This window comes from Ambystoma mexicanum, chromosome 9 (genome assembly GCF_040938575.1).
Source record: "Ambystoma mexicanum isolate Mex_15411 chromosome 9, UKY_AmexF1_1, whole genome shotgun sequence".
NCBI lineage: Eukaryota > Metazoa > Chordata > Amphibia > Caudata > Ambystomatidae > Ambystoma > Ambystoma mexicanum.
This window is the reverse complement of record NC_090931.1, coordinates 750,566,856-750,589,895: the sequence shown is the minus strand read 5'-3', so window position 1 is coordinate 750,589,895 and position 23,040 is coordinate 750,566,856. Positions and strand designations below refer to the sequence as shown.

At 48.3% G+C, this 23,040-nt stretch overlaps 1 protein-coding gene across 1 annotated transcript in view; it reads left to right on the top strand.

Moving 5' to 3' along the window:
- The window catches only part of STAT4 (signal transducer and activator of transcription 4), a 632,296-nt gene that overhangs the window by 186,375 nt on the left and 422,881 nt on the right, over positions 1 to 23,040 (top strand). The window contains exon 5 of the mRNA XM_069615680.1: positions 11,082 to 11,174. Within this exon, the coding sequence (XP_069471781.1) occupies positions 11,082 to 11,174 (93 nt within the window). The remainder of the gene's footprint in view (positions 1 to 11,081; positions 11,175 to 23,040) is intronic.

The following is a 23,040-nucleotide window of genomic DNA, read 5'->3' as shown; positions in this document are numbered from 1 at the left end:
ATGCTTGGACTGTTGTCTATTTACTGCACATTTCTAGCTGCTCCATGGACCAGCCATGGATGACATTAATAAAATCAATATGGGTTTACCAACTAATTTGTTTTCGAGGTTGATTTTTTGAGTCACTCCACTACTGGGCAGGATGTCGATCTATAAACAAAGCGGCCAAATTGTAAAGTTAAAGATGGAGAATAGAGGGGTTCAGGCAAGAGGTTAGTTTGCAACTAGTGAAATAGCACAAGGAGGCATAGATTGGGAGAGTATGGGCCAAGTTGCTACAGCTACATTTCTGCAAGCTGCCTTGTCACATCAATGGTAATGTATGAGTTTATCATTGATGGGACAGGAAGTAGAAGAGTAGAAGGCAAACGGGGAGGAAGAAAACACCCAAAAAGTGGGGGGGACATACAAAAAACATGGGTCACAAGTTTGCCCCCAGGGGAGAGAATGGGAAGAAAAATCAGCGTTCACAGAGATGTGCCCAATAAGAAGGAACAGCAAGAAGCCGATCAGACAGGGGAGAAAGAATGTCCTCCTTGTTACAGGGCACAGTGGCCATTCCAGGTGGGCTCTGCAGCCCAGAAAACTAGAGCGTGAAAAGGAAAAGAGTTTAAAAAAACGAAAAATAGGCAGTGGGATTATGTTGTGTGGGGAGGTGGCAAAACAGGTAGGGCTTCACCGGTGGACCACGTGGAGTTTGGAAGAGTGGTCCGAAAGGGGCAGAGGAGTGGAGGTGCCACAGAGAGAGGGGTGCAATAAAAGAAATCAGCCGTGGTAACATCTAATGCAGAAAGATGATCCAAACTGTTGGGGCTAATTCATAAGGTAGCATATCAACAATGGAAAAAAGCAGGAAGTGGTTCGGGGGCATGTCACATAGTGGACACTTAGTTTAGTTTAGTTTATTTATTTATAGAGTGCTCCAAGCCCTCGGGCAGCTGGGCGCTAAACTTGCATGGTACTACAATACAGACAGTTTGGGAAGACAAGATAGAGCAATTTTTACAAAATATACAGTTCGGTAGCAGTGCAACAAATATTTACAGCAGTACCGTAAGAAGACAAAGATCACTAGATTTCCATATATACAAGTCAAGTGAGGGTCTATGCAGTGGTGCGGGTTAGGCAGCTATACAATAGTGGAGGCAGTTTACGTACATCATTAAGCAGATGGTCTAGGATCTTGCCCGTGGAGCCAAGCTTTGGTTTTATTCCAGAATCCTTGATAGGAAGGTTCATCTCTTAAGGACAGTGGGAGGGCGTTCCATGTTTTAGCAGCAAGGACAGGGAAGCTAGCCCCTTGTATTCAAGACGGATGCAGGACCAACTATTGTCATTCCATAACATCATCAGGGATCATTACGGTTATGGGTCATCGCAAATATAAAACCAGGATATTCACAAGAAACAACAACCAGGGTGGTGTTCTCCCAGATAGAAAAACAAACAAACTTGTCTCATCCAAAATGTCTTTCCAGCTGAATGTGGGTGGCCAGGCCTTTAGGACTCTCAAGCCAATGTACAAGTATTTATAGTTTGTGTGAGGTTGCCTCGTCCCCTCTGGAGTGCTGTTGGGGGCTCGTGGGGCTCCTGGTACCAACCCAGTAACTCTTGCAGCAGCTCTGGGGGACAGATGGGTCATCGGTCTTGGCCATCATGAAGACCTAGAGAAGGGGCCCTAGAGAAGGTTGAGCAAACCTTGACATCTTCCCCATCACCTCTCTGTTGTTTGTAGCCTCCTTGCACCCTCATTGGTCCTCCTCTCTCCCTCCCTCCCTCCCTTTGCACATGCCTGGCCCACTGGAACCTTCACATGCTGGCTGAGCTCTGTTGTTCTTCTCTCTCTTCTTAACTTATTGATCTTCTCTACTTTCTTCACACCTACTCCTTGCATCTCTCTTTCTCTGTTGTGACTGTTTCTGTCATATTCCCTGGCCCTGATACCTGCACCCCTTTCAGGATTTTACCTCCTCCTCGTCAAGTTGTCCTTCTGCTCTCACCACTTTCTCTGGTTGCATCTTTTAATCTGCTATTCCTACTATTTCCATCAACCTCTTTCCTCCCGTTACCTCCTACTGTCCATTCTGAACCTCTTCTGCTACCACTTTCTTCACTGCTGCCACCGCCATCAGTCCACGCTTGCTCCTGATGGGTTCCATGTGCTGACACCCTTTTTTGTAGTATTTTTCTACAAAGCAATTACTTCGAATTGTTTTTTTTTAATGTTGGGGTATCCCCCCAAAGCCATCCCTTTCCCTATACTATTAACCCCACCCCTTTTAACCGTGTACCTCCTATATATTTCAATACATTTTTCAAAGTAATGTTTTTGTTGAAAATCACTTTAGAAAAACGGATGTCAGTAAAACAATGCGCTACCTCCTGATGTTATCACCTCCTTTGCTATGTCTTCCTCCTGTTTATTCTAGCCTTCGGCTTCTACAGCCTTCATCATTTTGTCACCACATCCTCCTGATGTTACCATCTCTCTGATCCCTTCAGCATCCCCTCCTGATGTTACTACCCCGATCATGAACTCACGACCACCTCATTATTATATTGCCACCTCTGTCAATTCTTCACCTCCTTCAGAAGTTACAACCTCATTCAATTTGATAACACCTCCTCCTGATGTTACCACCTCCTCCCACTCACCAGCACCTTCTCCAGATGTTACCAACTCCTTCAACTTGTCCACACTTTCTTCTGATGTTGCCACCTTCTTTAATTCATCACCACCTCCATGTGATGTTACCACCTCCCCATCATGTTACCATCTCTTTCTGATGTAGCCATCTCCATTACTTCTACCTGCTCTTGTTCACTCTTAGCTCTCACCACCTGCTCTAGCTATCTACTGCTGCCACCTACGGCAGTGGGTCTGTTGCTCGAATATTTTACTCATCTGTGTGTGGGAGGGGGTAGAGGGCCAGGGGGTGGGTGGACTGATAAACACATGTTTTAATCAATAGACACACAACCCAAGCGCCATGCACCTTCTGCGCCTCCAGTCTCCCCTTCTTCCACCCCTCTCCAATCTCAACCCTTAGAATGCAAGCCTCCTGCTCCATCAGCCCACATTCAGCAATTAGGGCTGCTTGCATTTGTACTGTGCACCAGGGGTGTTGCTAGGTCTGGAAAAGATCGGGGGCTACACTAATGCCCGGAGTTTCGGGACTCGGGGCTAGCTAGCCTTTTGCTTGTAGCTCCTGAGCTTCTATCCGGAGCTACAACCAAAAGACCCAGTGCTATAGCCCCCTACACCCTCCCCCCAGCAACGCCTCTGCGTGCACCCTCCTCCTCCCCCTGTGTTGGCCTTTCACTGAGGGGCTGCACCTGTGAGTGGCAGTTGGGTGAGTGCTGGGATTGACTAGCTTCCTGAATGCACCTGGTTCTGCTTGGGGTTGAGAGGGACATAAATATGTATCTTGCCTGGTCGCCATCTTGCAGGGCAGTACTCCCTCCGTTTTTTTTACCGTGTGCTACTTGCACTGTTCTGAGAGAGCCTGCCTGCAATATAGAAAACAGACTGGGCAAGCTTTCTCCATTCTTCGCGTTCTGAATAGTCTGTGTGACCGGGAAATCGGATACATTGTATTTCCAGCAAAGAAACGCTGCCAAAAGACAACGCTTCTTTAGCTTCAGTTTGGCTTTGATATAGTGCCCTGCTGGAAAGCCTCTGTGATTCATCAGGTTTTTCTGTTGTGAAGTGAAATGACACTTATGATGTTCCAGGTGACATTTTCATAGGGTTACAGTGTATGTCTGCAGCATCCAGAAAAGGCAAATGTTCTCCCTTACGGGGACAGGCACATTTTACTGGAGTGGGATGTCTGTTTAGAAAAAGCTGCAGGCTCTCTCAATACAGAAGGGGCTACCTTGTTTGCCTTCACTGGTGCTAGAGGCTTGTTTGGAAATGGCTGAAGGCTCCTTCAATTGGGGAGGGTGTGTTTATTTTTTGTGATGGGAGTATTTTCCGTTGCGTGCGGTATAAATAAACGGGGCGTTTCCCGGCCGCATTAGAGCGACCGGGAAGCCCGAACCAAGACGGACGTGTGGGTCTGTGTTCTTGGGGCCGGGGCTTACGGCGAAGCGCGCGGGGGGCGCCAGTCACCCTCAACAGTGGCGACGAGTGGGGGAAACGATGCCCGGGCCCGGCGGTGACAATTTGAACAATTTTTCACCCGTTCGAGGTCGAAGGTCAGACTTCGTTTCATGCCGCGGGTAGTGCGTTGCTCACGCGGCTGGCGGCCATTTTTTGCAACGGCTGTGGGACTTCATGGAGCTCCGGTTTGGGCCCTGAAACGACCCCAGGCCTAATTTTTGGACACCTCAGTAGCTGACAGCTACATCTACACAGAGGTATGCATGTTTAGTGCATTAACTCAATTTTGGGCTTACTACATCGAGTGGAAGCTAGGAGAAGGCCTATCTTGACTGGGCCTGCTGCATCCAGTTACTATTCTGCTACCAATTTTTGGAACACTGAAAGGCATTCTGCTTTTTCATCCCCTTCATCATCATCCTGGTGACTCCATCCATCTTCATCCTCTTCATCATCACAGAGGTGGTAGGAGTCACTGCATCCACGGTGGTCCATGCTGAGAGTCACTGTGGGCTGAAGAGTTGAGTTGCGGCCCCGATCAGCACTATGGGGGTGCCTGTGCGCTCAAGCTCATGAGTGACACCGAGGACCAGGACGGAGCACAAGGTGTGGCGGCGCAGTTTCATCCTCGTGCACCAGTGGCCCCGCAGGGTCTTCCACCCCCAATGCAGCAACCAGCAGCTCCAGTAGATGGTCAGGCAGCGGTTCCCGCCCTTCAACCCCCACTTCAACCTGCTGTTGCTCCTGGTGTTCAGCAGGCAGCGCCTGCCATGGCGCAGGTACGTGCGCATGCTGCCCTGCAGCCCATCCCCGAATTTGATGTGTCGGGCCCGCCATCCAGCCTGGGGCCCCGATGGAGAAGGTGGGTGGACCGCCTGGACATGTATTTCAGGGCTGCGCAAGTGGTTGATGATGACACCAGGTTGGCCACAATGTTGTACTCGGCAGGGCCCTCTGTCCAGGAGATTTTCGAGTCTTTGCCACAAGGGAATGGAACCTATGATCATGCAAAGGCCGCCCTCCAGGCATACTTTTTGCCATTAGCCAACGCGGACTATGAGCGGTTTGTGATGCTCTCTGCCAAACAAAAGGACGATGAGACTTTGGACACGTTCTACGGGCGCCTGAGGCGTCTGTCACTCGCCTGCGCCTGGGGTGATGCAGAGGACATGATCAGGACCATGCTTATCCAGGCGTGCTCATCAGGCAAGCTCAGGCGCCAAGTGCTGAGAGAGCCGGGAATAACGCTCCAGCGCATCCTTGAGCTAGGAAGGAGCCACGAGGTGTCAGAGGCGAGAGCGGCAAGAATGGAGGCCGGGTCGCGCCCCATAAAGACTGAAGAGATCTGCGCGATGTGGTGAGGGGGAAGAGGTGCTAGGAGGTATGGCGGCGGCACACAGGACAGAGCTGGGAGGGCAGGTGAGATTTGCCAAAAATGCGGATACGACCTGCCTCACCCAGCGGAGTGCCCTGCCGCTGGAAAGACATGTGGACGATGCGGTTTGCCAGACCACTTCTCAAGAGTGTGTAGGGCGGCTTTGCCCGTACTGGTGCCAAGGGGTCAGGGCCGAGCGGTCGCCGTTCGCCAGGGTTGGGCGTCCAATGTCGCCCAGGTGGACCAGGGCGAGGAGGAGGTTCAGGCAGAAGAAGCAGAGGAAGAAGATGAAGAGAACATTTTCTTTGTATCAAGTGTGGAGCTCCTAAGAGGCAGAAATCGACGGCAACCTAGGTGCGTGGTTGAGGTGAACCAGTCTCCGATCCCTGTACTCGTGGACACAGGGGCATCGGTGAACGTCATGGCCCGAGGACACTACAACGCCATGGATCGGCCGCCCAGGCTGGTCACGCCAAAGGCCCGCATCTTCGCCTTCGGTGGTGTGGAGCCCATCCCTCTGGACGGGGCCTTTGTGGCAAAAGTGGAACACGATGGCTCCCACATCACGGCCCGCTTCTACGGGACGCCAGTGAGCAAGAATACTTTGCTAAGTTGTGCAGCGGCGGAGGCTCTCGGCATCGTAAGCTTCGCGTACTCCGTCTACCTGGAGGACATTAATGACCTGCTGGAGAAGCATCATGCCCTGTTCAAGGGGATTGGGCAGATGGTCGGAGAGCCGGTACGGCTGCACATTGACGAGTCGGTACAGCCGGTGGCCCTCAAACATCGGAGGGTACCCTTCCACCTCCGTGAGCAGGCAGACAGAGAATTGGACAGCCTCGTTGATCTAGACATTATCGATAAGGTGGAGGGACCGACTCCCTGGGTGTCCCCCATAGTGGTGGCAAGGAAACTCAAGCAACCGGGCACAGTCAGGATCTGCGTAGATATGAGAATCCCCAACAAGGCCATCAGGAGAGAGAGACACCTCACACCGACACTGGATGACATCATTGCGGAGGTGCAGGGCGCTCGGTTCTTCTCGAAGCTCGACCTCAGGGCCGGATACCATCAGGTCGTCCTCCACCCCGACTCAAGGTACATTACCACCTTCACCACGCACCGGGGACTATATCGCTACAAGAGGTTGAGTTTTGGGGTGTCCTCGGCCGCGGAAGTATTCCAGAACATCATTCGGGGTGCCCTGGCCGAACTCAAGGGCGTCCTAAACATAAGCGACGACATTCTGGTCTTCGCCAGGACCAAGGTAGACCACCTGAGGCATCTGCCGAAAACCTTCGAGAGGCTGCAGTCACTGGGACTCACACTACATAAGGAGAAGTGTGAATTTCTGCGCCCCTCCCTGGAGTTCTTTGGGTTTGTGTTCAGGGAAGGGGGGGTGTCTCCTGACCCCAGAAAGGTACTGGACATACAGAAGGCCCAACCACCGGAATCTGTGTTGGAGGTGCGGAGCTTTTTGGGCATGGTCACTTACTGTGGCCGATTCATCAAAAACCTGGCATCCAGGTCTGAGCCCCTCCGGGCCCTGACAAGAAAGGACACTGTCTGGGGTCCACTGGAACAGGCGGCCTTCGATGACATTAGGGGCGCCCTCACGGCCGAGGACACAATGTCATTCTTCGATCCCGCCCTACCATCGGAAATCATCGTTGATGCTACCCCATTCGGCCTGGGGGCGGTGTTGACACAGATTGACCGTGATGGCGGCGTCCGGCCAGTCGCATATGCCAGCAAGGCGCTGTCAGACGCCGAACAACGCTACTCGCAGATTGAGCGCGAGGCTCTGGCGGTGCTGTGGGGATGTCACCATTTCCGGCTGTATGTACTCGGACGCCCGGTGACGGTGGTCACTGACCACAAACCTCTGCTGCCGATCCTAGCGGGGTCATCATCCAAACCGCCGGCACGCATTGAGAGGTGGATGCTGGCTCTCTTAGAGTATGGGGTGACCCTGGTTTACCGGCCAGGGGTAAACAACGCTGCTGACTATCTGTCCAGACACCCCGGAGCGCCTGGAGAAGGAGATCGTGACGTCTGTGAGCAAGAAGCTGAGGAGCATGTCCAGGTCGTGGTAGAGGTTGCCACGCCGAATGCCATGCCTCTCCAGGAGCTGGAGGCTGTGGCGGCACAGGATGAGTGCTTCAAAGTATTGAGGCAGTCCATGCAGCAGGGCTCCTGGAAGTCAGCGCTTGAGGCCCTGGCGGGACGCACTCAGGAGGCCCGGACTGGTCTAGAACAACTATGGAAGGTTTGTGAGGAACTGTCTTTCTCGGCGTCGGGCCTGCTGCTCCAGGGCGACCGGATTGTGGTTCCCCAGTCGAAGGTGGGTGATGTGATCACGCTGGCACACCGGGGCCACCAAGGGGCCACCAAGACCAAGGCCCGCCTCCGGATGAAGGTGTGGTTCCCCGAGCTGGAACGCAAGGTGGACGAGTTTGTGGCGGCCTGTGTCTGGTGTCAGGCAGCATCGCCCTTACAGAGGTAGCCGGTCATCGAGGCGATGCCAAGGGGGACCCATCCGTGGGAGGTGGTTCATGCCGATTTTGGGTCCACCACCATGGGCACCCACTTCCTGGTCCTGGTGGACGAGTACTCCCGCTACCCCGAGGTGGAGTTCGTGGAGTCCGTGGCGTTCGAACACGTGGTGATGGCGGTGGAGAAGTTGTTCGCGGCTCACGGATTCCCTCACACGCTGTGTTCGGACAATGGTGCACCGTTTCAGGGTGAACGATTCGCTGAACTGATGGTGAGCTGCGGAGTGGTGCACCGAAAGATCATGCCCCTGTGGCCTCGAGCGAATGGGGAGGCAGAACGCCTGATGAGGACCCTCAATAAGACATTTAGAATTGCCCAAGGCCAGGGGCAGTCCCTACAGAGAGCCCTGTACCAATTCTTGAGAGTATACCGCACCACGCCACATGCATCCACGGGAGTGGCCCCGGCGGAGGCGATGTTCAGGAGATGTCCGCGAGGGCTGTTGCCGGAGGTCGGAGAGCGGGAACCTGCGGTGATCGACGACCAACGGGTCGAGATGGACCGGCAAGCAAGAACGGAGCAAGAAAACGTGCGGAGGGGGCTTCGCCCACAACAGCTGGAGCCGGGCGATGAGGTTCTCATTCGCAATCGACACCCGCATGGGAAACTCTCTTTACCGTACGAGCCTGAGCCGCTGGATGTCGTGGCCGTCCGGGGCTCCATGGTGACGGCGTCGGATGGACTGTCGGAAGTGACGCGGAACGTGAGTTTCTTCAAAAAGATCAGAGACCCCAGAACTGACCCACCTCCTGACCCGGACCTGGGAGGAGTCCTGGAGAACGAGGGAGACCCACCCTGCATGCCGGAGTCCCCAGTGCGGGGTCCGTCGGCGGACCGATCACCCGTGCCGGAGGCGAGCAGGAGGTACCCCCAGAGGACTGGGCGAGGGAAACCAGCTCGCCTCACCGATTACGTGCTGGGACAATTGGCTGAGAATCCCGAGGGTGAGAAAGTCTAGTTAAGGGGACCCGGGTGGATGCTAATAAAGGGGCGCTCATGAGACAGGGTTTGTGTGATTTGTTTGTGTTGTCCCATTGTTCTCATGACTTGTTTCAGTTGCAGTGTTTTGCAGTTTGCAGTGAAAAGTTTAATGATGGTTGTTGGTTCTCCCCGAAAAAGGAGGAGTGTGGCGCTGCCCGATGACGGGCGCGCACGCGGCGGCGTGACGTTGCACGCCGTCGCGTGCGGTATAAATAAACGGGGCGTTTCCCGGCCGCATTAGAGCGACCGGGAAGCCCGAACCAAGACGGACGTGTGGGTCTGTGTTCTTGTGGCCGGGGCTTACGGCGAAGCGCGCGGGGGCACCAGTCACCCTCAACAGCCTCTGTGATTCATCAGGTTTTTCTGTTGTGAAGTGAAATGACACTTATGATGTTCCAGGTGACATTTTCATAGGGTTACAGTGTATGTCTGCAGCATCCAGATAAGGCAAATGTTCTCCCTTACGGGGACAGGCACATTTTACTGGAGTGGGATGTCTGTTTAGAAAAGGCTGCAGGCTCTCTCAATACAGAAGGGGCTACCTTGTTTGCCTTCACTGGTGCTAGAGGCTTGTTTGGAAATGGCTGAAGGCTCCTTCAATTGGGGAGGGTGTGTTTATTTTTTGTGATGGGAGTATTTTACTCCCTATTTTTTTAAAGTTGGGAGTAAAATTATTTTTTTGGGGTGTAAAAATGTAAATCCCATTCCTATATGCAAGAAAAAATGTTTTAACTATAAAACAGAAATGTTTTATAACACATGTTTCTTTGCACCTACTTATTCATGCATTGTAATGGGGTGACCCGGGACAGTCCGGGGAAAATGGGTGGCCACAGTAATTAAAATTGTAAAAAATGTTCACAATACTTTCAGAATTGTGTAGTTGGAGGATTGGCTCGAACCCCCAACCTTTCAGATACAAGGCACAACACATACTGACTGTGCCACAGACACTTGCTTAGTAATTGTTGTACAGCAAGTAATGTAATATCAATTAGAGCAAACGCTTTTTTTGAATTAACATGCCAAGATTCACAGACAAAACTTCACAAATGAGATCATATACAGCTTATAGAAAGGAGAAGTGCTGAAAATATGATTGAGTGGTGGTTGTAAGGGCGTGTTGGTGGGGGGGTGGTAATTGTGGGCTGGGATGCAGTAGTCCCTCTTTTATGTTGTCGGTCGTCCCGTTTTTTGGTTAACTGTAAACAATACATTTTTACATCTTCAGATCAGCCAGTAATAATAGTAGTTTCTTCCTGTGGCACTGTGTAGTGTATACTACTGAGCCAAACAGACCTATGGAGGTGTGTGGGGAAAGCAGGGAGCAGGATGTTCCTGTTTCCTATTTTTTATTGAGAGTATTTTACTCCCTATTTGTATTTTTTGGGAGTATTGGCCTATTTTAAGGGAGTAAAAGTGTCCGCTACACGGCTTATCTCTAGGGCTGCCTGCAGGTATTCCCCAGGTTTTTGGGGAGGGTAGGGCTTTCGGTATTAAGCTGCTCTAGAGTGGATTGATGCACCGGGGAGGATATAGAAGCCGAGGTCCGACCTCCGCTGAAGCAACGTGACTGGCCCCTGCCAAGCAACTGGGTCTGCAGGAGAGTGAACTGGGGATCCTCCCCATTTCACCCCCAGGTTCCTCATCCACTGGCAGGGGACTGTGTCCCCCCACATCCCCTGAATCACCCTCCTGGCAATCTTTGTCACAGTGACAGAGCCAATGGCAGAACAGTACTGTAGAGGTAAATATACTGTGCAGAATCAACACCGTGCACTCTCATTATTCAGGACATAAACGCACATTAGAGTTGATTTGTCATTTCATATATTTGCCATTTATAAAAGCTCTTACAGCCACAGGAGTTTGATGCATTGTTTTTGATTCTTGGATTCATGTTGAGGGTGAATTGTTGAACCCACATCATTTCAAATGTAGGCATGTCTGTGCAAGCCCAGTGGCCCTTGGGGGGTTATGTAGGGGCCTGTGCATGATGTAAAACAGTTAGCAGATAAAGTCCAAATAAAGCACATTGCTACACAATTTGTCTCTATTTTTTAGGGGCCATTTGAAAAATCAATGCAGAGCACTGTGGTGTCAGAGCGGCAGAGGACGGTGGAGCACAAGGTGACAGCGATCAAAAACAGCGCACAGGTACGCGCGATGGCCGGCGACTGAAAGGTGTCTGTATCGATGAAAGAAAGATGAGCCGAGAATCGACTTTTGTAATGGGGTATTGTTAATCCAGCCAATTAGCATCAACATGATGTTTTAGTATTTTATATTAATCAAAGTAGTTTGCTTTTACAGCTTTTGTTTTTATTTTGTAAAAAAAAACTATTATTTTAATTTCCAAACTTCCTTGTGGAATCCAGCATGCTCCATCAAAGGCATTTATGTTCTGTTTTCATATAGTGTGACAGACTAGTAGATGAAACTTTGTTTATCCATGTTATTTCTAATGCACCGTCAGCCGTTGCAATATAATGATTGAGAGCCTTAGAAATAACATTTAGGAGAACGCATTGTCTTTTGTAAAAGCATGACGGCACCTACATTTATGTTTCTCCTTTTTGTAAGTGAGCAGCAAAAAGGGGAACAAGCATTGGCAATGCCAACAGTTTGGGATTGTGTGTAGGCATGGGAAAGGCACTTGCCAGGCACTGTCATAGTGGCATTAAATGGCTATTGATGGTCGCATGTGCGAAATGGTGCGAGTACGTGAGCATCTAATAGCAGTGCCTAGCAAATGCCAAATACTTATACACCAGCCAAAACTGTTGGCTTTCCCATTGCTTGTATTTAACAGGACTTCAGTGAAGGACACACATAGTGCTTATCGGGAGCCAGAGCTGCAGAGTGGGGACAAGAGAAAATGGCATGCCCTAACATATCCAGGGAGGTAGATGCATCCAGCATGATGAGATGGGTTTTACCATGACATTTTATTTATTTATTTATTGTGCATTTGTAAGGCGCTTATACATCAAGTAAATTGTGTTTCAAAGCGCCCACATGGCAACTGGGAGGGAACATGGGAATGAAAGCCAACATGACAACGAAAGAGAGAGGCGGTCCTACTATCCCTTGTGAGCATTCAGAGCGTGCAAGTGCAGAGAGAGAGAGAAGGGATGAGGGAGTGGGGTAAGTGCTAGGAGTACTACGGAGGGAAGTGCTACGGAGTAAGTTGGAAGCAACTGTTAAGTGACTGGCAGAGATCACTTGGCAAGAGTGGTCAACTGCCAATAATAAGTGCAGGCCTGTGATAGCACAGGCCAGTGGGCGGCAGGGCAAGTGCTGGAGACGGGCAGAGGCTTGAAGGCGATTGGGGGTGGGATGCCAGGACCCAGATGACAAGTAATACAGTTATTACCAGGGGCGACCCTCACAGTGCATAGCGCAGAATCCAAAGTGAAGGGGAGGTAGGACAGTAAAGGTCAACATGATCTGGTTGTAGAACCCATTTGAAGGAATTTAGATTGGGCATGAGAAAGCTATTTGTGACCAGACTCCGTTTGCCAAACCCTCAGGTGTAGGTGATGGTAAAGGATAGAAATAAGAAAGAGTAGAGTTATATGGGGGAATTCAAGCTTAAATAAGATACAGGAATTGGGTTTAAGCCTGAACAAAAGATTGAAAACCAAAGGATTTCTACACAATGATTGAGGAATGGATAAGGCAATAGAACTGGTGCAAAGAATCAGACAGTGGATTTGAAGGGAGTGGTGATTAGAGGGTGAGGGACTCCGCGGAGTTGCTGGTTGGATAGGGCCAATCATGGTGAGAAAACAGACTAGAAAAAGAGAGCACGCTGGAACTTAGTGATTAGGGCAATTCCACAGCCTATACCGGGCCGGGTCCAGATAGTCACTACCAGAATAGCCTGGGGAGAGGGGAGGGGAAGAGAGGTGGAGAAAAGAATATTTACACCCACATCAGACATGTGCAGATCGAAGGGGAGGATAGGGAGTGCCAAAGCGCTCTACTGGCAGTCCACCTGCATTGGCAAGGCTCCAGGGCACAGATGGCCTCCATGCTCTATGATTAGTAGTATGAAGCAAGTATGCCCTGGGCAAGGGATTCCTGCAGCACACATGCACAGATGACCTGGAAGGGCACCCAGAGGCAGGTCCACTTTGCTGGTCCCGGATCACATTCTCTATCCTTGTCCTAGCTGCTGTGTAGACACAGACCATGTTTGGTTCGGGTTGGCTGGAGGTGGTGCAAGGGAGGCCAGTCTCGAAAGCAGCAAGGTTTCCATTTTCTGTGAGGCACAGAGGGCATTTGAAGGACAGAGTTATGGCCAAAAGAGAGAAGGACACTGCGGGACGAGAAAGAAGTGGCAGTGTCCAGTTACAATACTTCCGGTGACACTACAACAGTTAAGAGGTGACAAAGGGATGACAAGTTTAAAAAGTATCCAATCCCTTTAAAGTTTGGAAATGGAGAGGTACTATACCAAGGAGGGAGATGGCACAAGGGGAATCATCTCTGGTTCCGGAAGCACCTCAAAACATTTATCTTTGCTTATGCTTTTTCTCCTCCTCTACCCTGCGGACTTCCTGGCTGAAACTGAATCTGCACTGGTTATCTGGCCACCCTCTGTGCTCGGGCCCAGATGCCCTCCCCTGCCAGTCGCACACCTGCACTGCCTTCCTGGCAACCCCTGCTCTTGGGACTGTTTCTGTATCCCTACAGTCCCAATAGCAGTACTTACACCTGATGTCTGTACTCACCCTTGCACTTGACACCTGATGTCAGCACTTACCCTTGCACGCACCACCAGTTGGCTGTACCTTACTTACTTATATGTTCTATTATCCTATGTACTGCACTGCCCCTTCCCCCTTCCCATGCACTTGCGTGATCTAAATGACACCTGGCCTAGTAGGATCATTGTCTGTCTTCCCTCTGTTCCCCGCCCCTTGCCTCTTCGCGCCTTGAAACACTTGTGTATAGGCGTGCTATAAATGCCATATCATATCATATCAAGGGAGGTCTGCCCTATACAAGGCCATATGACGGACTCAAAGCAGGAGTTGCCATCAGCGTATGTAAGTGGAGATGCAGTGGTGGCTGGAACATGAGATGTGCAGAGGAGAGCATGTGAACCCAAAAAGCACATGACCACCGACAGGTGGAGAGGGGACCAAAAAATAAATAAATATTTTTTTTGGCCATGGGTAGCAATGAAGCACGCAGGCGTTGCAGATGCAACCCCATGTGACCCCCAAATGACGTCCATGGTGGTCTGCCTCGTAAATCCATACTTGCCAACATTCTAAGACGAAAAGGCTGTACCATTCTTCAAGTTTCAAAAATAATAATGAACATATCATAAAATCACCTGCCACATGGCCCTAAACAGAGATGGCATCAGAGCCTTTCAATCTTGCAATTGAAATGGCCCCAGCAACTGCCCCCATTTTGGCAGACAGCAGTCTTATGGCACAGCAATACACACGTTTTATTTGGGACTTTAAATGCATTTTGAAGTGCACATATTACAAGCTGCATTTACTAGAGCCGCTCAGGGCGCCACCCCCCACGGGCCTCTTTGGTACCTTTTTATTCCAGTTGCTCTACATTAGCCCCTTCCTGACAAAGAAATATGACTACATTTTTCGGTAGACATTAGCTCCCTGCTATCTGTCTGTTTCGGGATAATCTGTGGCTATTAACCGCCTGGCTGTCATTTCTTTGTCTCCATTATAATGTATGGACCCCACAGGTGCCACTGACTGTTGTTCTTCCCTCTAAGCCAGAGGGGCTCCCAACCATCATGTTGAAATGGGCCCCCACGAGCAGTGACACATCTTTAGCCGACCCTGAACCACAAGGTTCTAAGCATAACTAACAATGTGAAATTAATTGTAGAGGTTTTGGGAGAGGGAGGAAAAGCACAAGAGAAAGGTTGCGAGAAGCAAAAGCAGCAACACATTGGGTAAAGCAGGGGTGACCAGGGCAAAGAGAGAGAAAGAAGAACTCAATAACTCAAGAGGAAATGGAGAGGGCAAGGGACACATTGGGTGCCCGGTTGGGAGGGTAGCAGATACCAGGGAGTCCAAGTTGAGGTTGGCAGTTGGCCAGAGTATGGGGCATGCACATGACTTGGAGAGCGAGCAGTTAGGCAAAGTAAGTTGTGATGGGGATTGGTGAAACGTGATGGGTGCTGGTGACTGGGGGATGGGAGACATAGAAGGGTAATATTTGTACCTTTACAAGTGGCAATGATCATTAACATTAATAATGTAAAATGAGCATGAACTTCAAGCAAAACATTAGAATAAAAGAAATATTGTTATATCAAGACTGGGACATCTGGGACTCTTTGCACCTGTCACCCTGTGCCTCAGTGCTTGTTCGCTATCACTTATCATTTAGCAAAAGTTTGCATGGCAGTGGGTCAGGACCCTTAAATAAACACAATAATCAATTTCTATAATTTCAACTACAAGATATAATTTGAAAATTCACAGAACTAAATACCAGTGGCTGCAAAAACAGCAGGATTCAGTAACAAAAAGTCATGCACACTAGAAAACAAGGAGCCGGGAGGGCAGGTGATGAACTGTGTGATGATATCCTGGTCGTTATGCCTGCTGCATGTGCCTTGGTAGGGGGCCACACCCGGTAAAACTGAACTGGATAAAGGAAAAACAAAGGCAACTTTACGCATGCCGCAATTCTTTGGAGAATCTGTGTTTTATTGGCCAGTTGGTACTGGAGCATTCAACATTTTTTATTGAAAATTGCCTTCAAGCTAGTGTGGCCTGCATGTCTAGCAGGTCATAGTTAGTAATAATTGTAAGAAATCAACAACATTCATGAGCAGAACAGCCATGACGTGTTTTGACCAAAGGGTCTTTGTCGAGGCAATAGTGGTGGTCTTGGGAGTCCACCAGGGAGATGTCAAGATATTATGATCACTAAAGTTTGAACCAATCACAGCCATGTTCTTACAAAAGTTAAACAATTGATAGTCCACAAAAATGTAATGAATTACGGATGAAGACACCCCATTCTGCCAAGTTACTGCCTTGGTGGAGTCTCCATCCACCGTATCAGTCAACTGCTGTAAACCACACGAGAAGAAAGTGGCCTGCCACATGCTCCCATCCCTAACTTTTTGTGTGCATGACTCGGATAGCCACACGTCCTGCAACTCCTCATCCTCTTCATTCTCTTAAGCCACACAGGTTGAGTTTAATTCACCCCCGACCATAATTAATCCCACCGGGTTTAGTTATTTGCATTCTTCAAGCATTTTTTGCACAACCTCTCAAAATGAATGGGGATGTGCGACACCAACATGCCAATACATTTTAATAACTAAGATAGCCATCAGCCCCCCTACTGGGGGTTTCACCTTAAAATCCATATCTAATGACCCTAGTTGGATTTGGATACATTTAAACGCGTGAACCGCAGGACCCAATTTCACCGCTGTTAAAAGACCACCCCAGGGTCTACCCCCATTACTGAGTCTAGCCGATTGGAATGCTGATGTGTATCCATCTGTAACCGGTTCATTTAATTGCCAAACCTCTTGCAGCAATATTAAATTGGAGGCTATTAAAGACAACCCTAAGGATTCAATTCCAAACAAGTACCCATGCCCTCTAGAATTCCAAGAGTTAACTTTCTGGGGTGAGTTAAGATGTTGAGATCATAAGGTCACCCCGAGTTATGACAGCACGATGCCCTCGATACCCAAGGCCAATCTTGAGCCGCCCTCACATTGGCACTAGCCAACGGAGCTTCACCGGCCTCACGCTCATTCATTCTATCCCTATAAAGAGCTATCAGTAACTACTTATTGCGCTGTATTGACGACCCGCCGTCTGGGCCATCGACATGCCCATTCATTCCATCCCTATGAAGACCTAACAGTAACTGCTTAGTGGGTGGTATTGAAGACCTAGCCTCTGGGCCATCAACAGATTCCAATGGGGGATGAAATGGGGTAATATCATAGCCTAGTTGATTTAGCACCTGTGCTTCCCTTAGTATAACATCATATACTATTTTAGATCTTATGTCCAACGTAGCCAGATCTAATCTTCCATCATCAATAAATTCCACACTTACAATATCCTCTGTCTCAATCGCTCTTAGGTTAGGGATTTCAGAAAATAGTACAAGAATATTTTGTCTATTCAAGGCCACCGGGTGGATTTCTTTAAAAATACGCAAGTCTTAGTCTGTTCTCCCACCTTTCCAGTGGCCCTGTGGGAAGGTAGAGTTTACATTTAAATGCCCTTTGTATTGTACGAGCCATATTTACGGGCCCCTCTCATTGATGATCTGATGATTTGGCACCTCTAAGGATACTATACACTTGATTGTCCATCACTTCTCATCAAACCTCTGCCGCTCCTGCACAGCATCACACCTCTCATTAAACACCATACCTAAGAGTATCACTGCTAGCGTTGTTATCAAGAATGACCGCTCTTACTTGATGACCACTTTATTCTTTATTATCCCTGGCATCACCTGACCTAGACACAGCCTTCAAAGGTGATGTCATGCGCAGTAATGATTGGATCAAGGTCTGTTGTTCCTTATGCTGGTGTTGCAAAATTATGGCCATATCATTTTGTATTTTTTCCCAAAATTGTCCACCATTTCCTTTGTGTTATTAGCCTGATCTTTAAAATCACCCACCACCTCACTGTGCCTAGAGTCATGTATCACAATACACTCTTCCAACACAGCTCTATCTGGCAGAAACTGCCTTACAATCATTGCTGACCAAATTCAGCCGTCTCTCCTTCATCACCTCAGCCGAACTCTTATTGGATGCAGCAAAAATATCAACGCCCTTCAACTTTGTTGGTGATTTCATCATTTGCATTCCAGGGTTTCCATTACTGCACAGTTTGTACATTTGCAATGTATAAGGGCCGGCTACACAACACAAAACCCACTCAACATTCAGTGCCTAACTTCTGATGTGTACTCTCCTCCTCAAACCCCCTGATGGTGTCGGATACAAGGCTCTTCCAAATATCCTTCTGTATGTCGGTCTGCCATGCCCTGCCCTCACTCAGAGCCGACCGCTGACAGTTGTGACTGCTGATTGTCTTCCTCGCTTCTCTGTGTGCACTGCGCCCTGCAGCAGGTATTTTGAACTTTCTGCTAGCAGGATGAATGAGCCGAACACTGACCACCACGAGCACAGAACAAAGCAGTTGAGCACCGGGCCAGCACCTCCTGCCGTCTGTCTTCCTCTTTTCTCGGTGCACGCTCCGCGCTGCAGCAGGGATTTGGAACTTTCTGCCAGCAGGATGAATGAGCCGAACACTGACCACCACGAGCACAGAACAAAGCAGTTGAGCACCAGGCCAGCACCTCCTGCAGATTGTCTTCCCCACTTCCTCACTTCTCCACACATGCTGCGTGTTGCGGCAGGGATTTGGAACTTTCTGCCAGCAGGATGAATGAGCCGAACACTGACCACCACGAGCACAGAACAAAGCAGTTGAGCACCAGGCCAGCACCTCCTGCAGATTGTCTTCCCCACTTCCTCACTTCTCCACACATGCTGCGTGTTGCGGCAGGGATTTGGAACTTTCTGCCAGCAGGATGAATGAGCCGAACACTGACCACCACGAGCACAGAACAAAGCAGTTGAGCACCAGGCCAGCACCTCCTGCAGATTGTCTTCCCCACTTCCTCACTTCTCCACACATGCTGCGTGTTGCGGCAGGGATTTTGAACTTTCTGCCAGCAGGATGAATGAGCCGAAAACCGACCACCACGAGCACAGAACAAAGCAGTTGAGCACCAGGCCAGCACTTCCTACAGACTGCCTTCCTCACTAATCCGTGATTTACTTTTAAAATTTGTAACAGCATAGAGCATGGCATGTTTGGCTACAAATGCTGCTGGCTACATAGGAAAGGGAGAGATTCCCTGGCTGTTTCACATGACAGGTGTGCTCATTTAAAGTGTTTTCTAGTGTGCATGTCTCTTTTATACTGGATCCTGCTGAATTATCTGTGTTTTTACAGAACAGCCACTGGTATTTAGTTCTGTGAATTCACAAAGTATAGGTGGCTGGAATGTCTCAAAAACAGTAGCCTACAGCCTAAATCGAAAGGGTTGGCAAGTATGTGAATCAAGTTACATTAACACAATAACGCAAACATACACAGAGAACACATACAACGCAAACATACATAGAGAGAACACAAACACAGTATGTTGAAACAAAAAAAGTTATAATATTTTATATTATTTCTTTTTTTAATTAATGCTTTTGGCAAATTATATGCCTTTTGCATATGAAGACAGTTAAAAAACAAATTGTTACACACATAAAAAATACACATAAATGTACATTCCTTAATTTCACATTTCTTGACATTTCTTTAAAATAACCATCAACTTTTAAGATGCAAATCAATACATTTAATAGTGTGGATCGTTGAATTCATCAAATCCCTGTACATGTACCCCGGACGAAGCTCATGCTGTGTTGATGGGTCTGTTGGTCTTCCCTCAAGGGGGTGCCTTTTGAGCAAACCTTATTCCTCCTGAATTGCCTCCATGTGTGGTGAGCAGCGCCAGTAATGACCAGAGAATTAGCCATGTAGATCGTTGACCAGAATTGATCGGAGAGGTACCCATTGCCTTCGTTTAAGAATCTACTGAACCCTTTCTTATTCTGGGAAAAAAGTAATTTGCAACTGTTAAGAATGTGTCAGGCTGTTTCTATCTGATCGAGGCATTGCCTACATATATACGACTTTCCCGGGGTATGCCCTTCCATGCACCAGTATATTCATGTACCGTTAGTATGTTGAAGCGCAGGATTACTATGAGTTTTGCACTAGACCACTTGGTGCGATAACTATGAGTGGTGTTCAATAAAAAGCTGTGCTTTGCATATTCTATACTTGCATTTTATGTTTCTGATAACTACAGCCTATTTTTCATTTCTTGTATGCAAGAAACTTATAAAAGCACATCATTGGATTTCTTTGGCCTCTGGTCTGTTGCTTAACTGGTCCTTTATTAACCGATCTCTCAAAGTTTTATGTTGCCACGGTGCGTGAAAACGCACAATTTTGTTTTTGGTAGGTGAGTGCCCATTGAATTGTGTGGGTGTGAACGGGGCTTGGTGGGTGAGGCCTTCAGCCCTCTGATCCTTGGCTCTCTTGAATGCCTCTCAGGTAACCCCAACGCACACGAGGCACTGTGATTATGTTTAGATGTTTCTTAATGAATGCTGGGACTGGTATTTGTGTTCTTCCTATTATAAGAACGGGCTTACAAGTACCAGCATGCAAAGTAATAATCCAGGACTGGTTTATGGTGTCACTCCTGACAGGGCCCAGTTGGCAGCAATGCCCTTGTGATTGGTTGATTGGTCCTCTGGTCAGTCACCCTTCCAGGGGTGTTGCTAGGTCTGGAAAAGACCCGGGGCTACGCTAATGCCGGAACTGTTGGGACTGGGGGCTAGCTAGCCTTTCGGTTGTAGCTCCTGAGAATCTATCCGGGGCTACAACCAAAAGACCAGGGGCTATAGCTCCCTTAGCCCCCCCCTAGCAACGCCTCTGCACCCCTCTAGTGCTTGACTCCCTTGTGAGTCACTCTCCACTGGGCAGTCTCCTTTATGATCCTGGGCTCCGTGGTGGGCCACTCTCCTCTGGTCTTCAGCACATATGGTCCAGAACCCCTCTGGTCATCGGCTCCTTGGTGGGTCGTTCTTTTCAGGTCTTTGGTTCCTTGTTGGGACACTCTCCTCAGGTCCTCGGCTCATATGATCCATCAACCCAGTGGTCATTGGCTCCATTGTGAGTTATTCCTCTGGTCTGTTGTTTCTCTGGTACTTGGCATGTGGTGCATGGTTAGCTTTGTCAGCTACTAAGTGATGGTACATATCGAGCTCCATTGTGCCATAAGTATCTTTTTGGAATAAGTGGGAGATCTCTGGAAATAGATTAGAAACTATGGTCCCTAAATCTTTGCTTTCACATTGAAATACTTGATTGAGCAACACGTAGCCTCCTTCTCCAGGATTTACCCAGTGATGTTTACCAGTCTTCAGAACTCTATCCCTTTTGTTGCATTTCCCCCTCCCTCTTCCTCAAGACACCCCTCCCATGTTCTTGCCTTCTCTGTCTCCTGACATGTAATTCAATAAACATTGTGTTTCCAAATATTGGAAAATTTGCTTTTATCAGTATATCCTTCTATGGATTTACTTTGGCAAAACCAGATATGTGAATGAACTAAGTAAATGAAGTTTTGCAAGCTTTGTGATTTCCAATTCTGGGCTACGGTAAGTCTGAGAGCATTTATACACCTATAATTCATGGAATGTAAAGGATAAACGTCATGTCATCTCTAGTGCCGACTAGTGTCACCCATGGGCGAGGTGGGCGCTGAATACCAGGCGCAAACTTAACCTTGCTCAGTGTTTCCTTTAAAACCACTAGGACTTGGGTCATGGACCACACCTGGGCAGTGGGTCCCCCCAGGCCCCACACCCACTTGTTTTTCTTTTGAAGCATTTGTGTGGTGTCCTTTAATTCTCCTATGGTGAGTGGCCTGTAAATGTGGCTTGATTGTTCTTTGGAGGTTTAACCCTTACAGTGTATTTGTTTTATCCTGTGGTATGTTTTCATTGGAGATCCTTCTAGCTGGACTTAAACTCAGTGAGTGAAGCACTTGCTGTTGAGCTATGTGTTCATCTTCCAGATACAGGAGAGTGCTGTGACACCAAGGACTCAGTATTTTATCCATCAGAGGTGGTTACTAGTAAATGGGGAACAGCTATAATTTACAGTTCCATAAAATGGTAATAGCTGCAAATGTTGCAGTAGCAAGTGTTATTTGTCAAAGCACTTCATTATTCACATAGGTTTGTTCTTAGATCAGATTTTACTATCAGCCCCTCTCTGGATCATTGTCAGTTCTTCCTCTATTTTCTGTCATTGTATGTGACATTTGTATCCTATATTAATTGAAGGAATAGTGCCATCAAAATGTTATTGGCTCAAAAGATGGGCCATCATCAAAAATATATATAAAAAACATTCATTAAGAAAGTTCCTATGTAAACTTTTGAGCAAATGAGGCTCAAAGTCACAGATTTAAAGCACTAGGAGGCATCCATTTAGTTAAATGGATGAGCCTCCTGTGCTTGTGTTAATTTCTGCCCTTGCAGCACTTCATTATTGCCGGAGAGCAGAGATTAACACAAGCTGGTAAGTGCTTTCAATGTCCTTTTTTTAAAAAAGCACTGCAAAATAAATGCTGCAGTTTTCTTTCTAACTTAGAAAGAAAACTGCAGCATTTATAACGTTATATTTATGTTTGCTGTGGCTTCAGCTTTGAGTCTCCTGGTCTCCACCGACCCAGGTCGGCGAAGTCCAGGAGACACAAAGCTGAAGCCACAGCAAACCTAAATACAACGTTGTTGTATTTAAAAATGCTGCTGTTTTCTTTCTACGTTTCCCGAAGCCCAAGAAACATAGAAAGAAAACCGCAGCATTTAGAAATACAACAATATTTTATTTCTGACTGCAGCGGCTTTCACTTTGAGTCTCCTGGACTCCCCTGACCCGGGGGAGCCCAGGAGACTCAAAGCAAAAGCATCACAGTCAGAAATACAACATTTTTGTATTTGTGAATGCTGCGGTATTCGTAGAAAGAAAACTCCAGCATTTAGAAATACAACAACGTTGTATTTCTGACTGCGGTGGCTTTCGCTTGGAGTCTCCTGGACTCCTGCGACCCAGGGGAGCCCAGGAGACTCAAAGCGGAAGCAGCCGCAGTCTGAAATACAATGTTGTTGTATTTGTAAATACTGCAGCATTTAGAAATACAACAACATTATATTTCTGACTGCAGCGGCTTTCATTTTGAGTCTCCTGGACTCCCCCCACCCAGGGGAGCCCAGGAGACTCAAAGCAAAAACCGCTGCAGTCAGAAATACAACAATGTTGTATTTATAATTGCCAGACCTTTGCTTTTTGCCTTTCATTTTACGTTGTCTGTGCTC